Source organism: Apium graveolens, chromosome 10 (assembly GCF_009905375.1).
Source record: "Apium graveolens cultivar Ventura chromosome 10, ASM990537v1, whole genome shotgun sequence".
NCBI lineage: Eukaryota > Viridiplantae > Streptophyta > Magnoliopsida > Apiales > Apiaceae > Apium > Apium graveolens.
Genome location: NC_133656.1, coordinates 99,923,664 through 99,928,357, shown reverse-complemented (window position 1 = coordinate 99,928,357; position 4,694 = coordinate 99,923,664). Strand labels below are relative to the sequence as shown.

Genomic DNA, 4,694 nt, shown 5'->3' with positions numbered 1-4,694 from the left:
AAAGCGAGGACAGTGGAAGAAAGCGTACGTGAGGCAATTCAAAAGTACATGGCAGAGGAGACTCCAAAAATTATTAAAGAGAGAGATGCATTTTGGGCTGCTGAATTTGAAAAATACAATGCACATTCATCGAAAAATGGTGTACAATATGATGGTAGTCCGAAACCAAATTCCCAGCAGGCAAGCTGTCACTCTAAGGGTGGGGTTGATGTGGATGTGGATGTGGCTGTAGGTGATCATAAAAATGTGACATTGATAGATAATTTGTTTGTGGATTTAGCGGTGGAGCTTGAGGATAATAAAAAGGTGGCAGGTGAGGATGATAATGGAAGGGCTGTTGAGGAAATGAAAGTGGATTCTTCAGGTGGTTCTGTATGCCGATTGGCTGTTGGATCGTTGAGCAACATTGTTGCTTGTGCAATAATTGATGAAGTACGCGTTTCCGAAGGACATGAGAAGACTATCCATGGAGTAAGTCTTGGAGAAAAGAACGCAAGGGTGTCTATCACTAAAGTCATTCAAGGAGATGCTAAGATTCCCTTCCCTATCGGGGATGAAATTTTGACTGTTCAAGAAGCCATGGGAACTTTTATTGCATGGCCGAGAAACATGATAATTGCAGGAAACAATAGCAGTACTTCTCATGTTTTGGCCGCCAAGGTCAGAATGCTTTTTTAGTATGGTTAATATATGTACTATGTGTTTGTTTAGTCTAGTTTTTTAATTATTTTTATTTGCAATTGTTTTAGAAAACCAAGAAAGCCCGTGCTAAGAAAATGAAGAAGACGTATAAAGTAATTGAAGAATTTGAACCAGAGCTTGTTGTTCAAATTGGTCCGAATTATCCTTCTGCAATGAAACGTTTGTGGACATGGGCAAAGGAAGCCTTGAGTGGTGGCCGAACAATTTCTTTTGAGCTAAGCAAAGAAGCATTTGGCTTTACAAAGAAGCAAATCATGTTCTTATCTGATATACATGCAGTGTGCTCTGGCGGTGAAATGGCCGGCTCTGTCATTTGCCTTTTTATTCAGTAAGCTTTTCATTCAAAGTTTTTTTTCGAAGTATATAGCCTTGGAATAAATATGACAATCTTTACTAAGGACTGCTTAATTTAATTTGTAGCTTCTTGAATGAATATGTGAAGAAGCATAAGATGGTCAACATGATTAGCTTTGTAGATCCAGGCACAATCGGTGCCATTGGATGTGGCAGTGCAGTGCAGAGGTCGCGTGAATTGTGTACAAGATTTAAAGATTCTAGGAAAGGGCAACATTTTCTCCTGCCATACAATGATATGTAAGTATTTTTACTATCCCAAGCTATTAAGCTGTTAAGCCTTGCCAGTTTTTTATTAATTTTTTCAAGAATTTAGCTTTAATTTTGTAAGGAATGGGTTCAATTGTATAGTTAAACTCGATAATATTTGTTGAAATTTATATTAATTGCATTGGTTCAGTATAAACGTAATCAAATGCCTTGACAGTTTTGAAGTTAATATAAAAGTAATCAAATGGCTTACAGTATTTAATTGATTTTGTTATTAGATGTTAGGTTTGTTTCTCAGACAGGGGAAATTGTATAGTTCAACCTCATAATATTTCAAGTTCAAATTTGATGATAATTTTATAGGTTCAGTTTTAAAGTTGATTTATTTACTGGAATTTAAATTTTATCAGTATGAGCCTTCAATTTTTGATGTTATACCTGATCATGTTTATTACAGTAAATTACACTCTACTAGTATCACATTTTAGATTATTTTTCACAAATAGTGAGTTTAAATAATTTTTAGGTTGATTTTAATTTAATAGAAATGTAATTTTTTTTATGATATTTAAGTTGTTTGAGTGACAAAAAAGCATCAAATTTAGGCTTTACTATTTAACAAGCACCTCTGTTTATTTTTTATAGCAACCACTGGACCCTGACAGTTGTCAATCCAGACGCAGAGGTAGTCTACTATATGGACCCTCTTAAACGCCGAATTGCAAATGGAGAATGGGTGGATGTTGTCGACAAGTAAGAGTTCACGTTATAAAATTTGATTATTAAGTCTTAACTTATAAATCTTGTCCGACCATATTTTGTAGTGGTTATTTTGTGTTTTGATATATCTCGTTTTGGTTGCAGTGCCATTAAAATGTACAAGGAGGATTTGAAAAAGGTTCCGAAGAAGAAAGTATTGTGGGAGAACATGGCGGTATTTATTTATTTTTATGATCATATATTAATTATGTTATTAAAGGAGACTGGATATTTTAAATGATTTTTTGTTTGATATTTTAGGGAGTTCCAGTGCAAACCGGGAACAAGGATTGTGGCCTGTTTGTGATGCGATACATGATGGAAATCATTCATGATAAGGAGCTGGACTTTGCTAATAAGGTGACAATTGACTATCTATGGGCCTTTTCATCCACTTTGTATTTACTCTTATAAGGGCAGAACATGTTACTTATACAAAATTTTGGATCATATTTCAGTGGCTGCGTAGATCAAACCTGGTTTACACTGAGGATGACATCAACGAGATCAGGGTTGAGTTTGCAAAATATTTTATGAAACATTGTGCAAGCTAGGTCCTCGCCTTTCTTTTCTTTTGAACTTATCGTAAACTGGATGTTTTATGTATGTAGTTGGTGACAAGTAGACTCGTTTGAACTTATCGTATGTTGACAAGTAGACTCGTTTGAACTTATCGTATGTTGACAAGTAGACTCGTTTGAACTTATCGTAAAGTGGATGTTTTATATATGTCGTTGGTGATAAGTAGACTTGCGATAATGTATTTTGTGTTCGGTGGATTGCTGGTAGTTTGGTAGGTAGATCTGGTTGTTTTGGATTGTTGAACGGATGGATTATGGTATGGTATGGATTATGGTATGGTAGTGAATTGGTTTTGTTTTGGCGGGGGCCTAGATTATGGTATGATTTTGTTTTGGATTATGGTATGGATTATGGTATTTTTATTTTGGCAGGGGACTAATTTTTGTGGTTTTTTATGGAGCTGGTTTTAATTAAATATGAAATTGATATGCAAAATGCATATACCTAATAAGATAATGGTTTTTTAAACTGTTGTCTATTACCTAGTAAACTGTTGTGTTACAAATATTTCTTTAATGGTTCCCGAAAAGTAATTCGTTATCTCTTTTGCATTATAACACCACCCTAAAACTGTTGTCTAAAAGATACTTATATTACTACCTCTGAAAATAACTGTTGTTGTTCTATTATATAAATAATAGATGGATAAAATAACTGTTGTTTGGAAAAGATATTTAAAATTGGAAAGAAAATTTAGAACTTTCTCTTGACGTAAATAAACCGTTGTTTATTACTAAGAAAACTGTCATGTTAAAAATGTTCCAACAATTGTTTTTCTAAAACAACCGTTGTGTCATCCAGATTGTAACCAGTGTTAAACACTGTTGTTGAATCTCCCTTATTACAACTGTATTAACAACCGTTGTCCAACCTTCGATCACACGAGTGTTGGATAGACAACGGAAAAACTACCTTTCAGACAACGAAAAAAAACAGTTGTATGATTGCAAAAATGTTGTAGTGTATTGATAATTATTTTAAATATAAATAAATATATTTGGCTTTAATTTGGCTTGTCATTTTAACAGTCAAACTCGAGTTTGACTAGTACAACTAACTACTGTTTACTTCTGAATTTGTGTTTCGATTATTTTAAAAATATTTCTCAACAATCCAACCGTATGGATGTCAATAGATATATATATTAGTGATATAACCAAAATTTCATATCAAAATAATTTTATTTGGTTTGACATTTTAACAGTCAAACATGATTTTGACTAATACATCTAATTAGTGTTTACTTTTGAATTTGTGTTACATTTATTTTAAAAATATTTTTCAACGATCCAACCATATGGATGTCAATATATATATATATATATATATATATATATATATATATTAGTGATATAACCAAAATTTCATATCAAAATAATTTTATTTGGTTTGACCTTTTAACAGTCAAACATCAGTTTGACTAGTACAGCTAACTAGTGTTGAATCTTGAATTAAGGTTTCGATTATTTTAAAAATATTTTTCAACGATCCAACGGTATGGATGTCAATAGATAAATATATTAGTGATATAACCAAAATTGCATATCAAAATAATTTTATTTGGTTTGACATTTTAACAGTCAAGTATCAGTTCGACTAGTACAACTAACTAGTGTTGAATCCTCAATTAGTGTTACGATTATTTTAAAAATATTTTTCAATAATCCAACCATATGGATGTCAATATATAAATATATTAGTGATATAACCAAAATTTTATATCAAAATAATTTTATTTGGTTTGCCATTTTAACAGTCAAGCATCAGTTCGACTAGTACAACTAACTAGTATTGAATCCTGAATTAGTGTTACGATTATTTTAAAAATATTTTTCAATAATCCAACCGTATGGATGTCAATAGATATATATATTAGTGATGTACCCAAAATTTCATATCAAAATAATTTTATTTGGTTTGATATTTTAGCAGTCAAGCATTAGTTTGACTAGTACAACTAACTAGTGTTGAATCCTGAATTAGTGTTACGATTATTTTAAAAATATTTTTCAATAATCCAACCGTATATATGTCAATAGATAAATATATTAGTGATATAACCAAAATTTTATATCAAAATAATTTTA

At 31.6% G+C, this 4,694-nt stretch overlaps 1 protein-coding gene across 1 annotated transcript; it reads left to right on the top strand.

Annotated features, from left to right (window-relative positions):
- The first annotated feature begins 1,963 nt into the window (after positions 1-1,963).
- On the top strand, positions 1,964-2,638 carry LOC141690797 (uncharacterized). The gene is made up of 4 exons (XM_074495567.1): positions 1,964-2,019; positions 2,131-2,200; positions 2,287-2,385; positions 2,484-2,638. Exons 1-4 carry the CDS (start codon positions 1,964-1,966, stop codon positions 2,577-2,579), a joined length of 321 nt encoding a protein of 106 aa, XP_074351668.1. The 3' UTR covers positions 2,580-2,638.
- Positions 2,639-4,694: the final 2,056 nt, after the last annotated feature.

What these genes read in the sequence shown, in the direction of transcription:
- LOC141690797 (XM_074495567.1), top strand. Translation starts at nt 1,964, where the DNA reads ATGGACCCTCTTAAACGCCGAATTGCAAATGGAGAATGGGTGGATGTT. An exon ending in TGGGTGGATGTTGTCGACAA is followed by an intron (nt 2,020 to 2,130) that starts GTAAGAGTTCAC and finishes TTTTGGTTGCAG; the next exon opens with TGCCATTAAAATGTACAAGG. An exon ending in TATTGTGGGAGAACATGGCG is followed by an intron (nt 2,201 to 2,286) that starts GTATTTATTTAT and finishes TTGATATTTTAG; the next exon opens with GGAGTTCCAGTGCAAACCGG.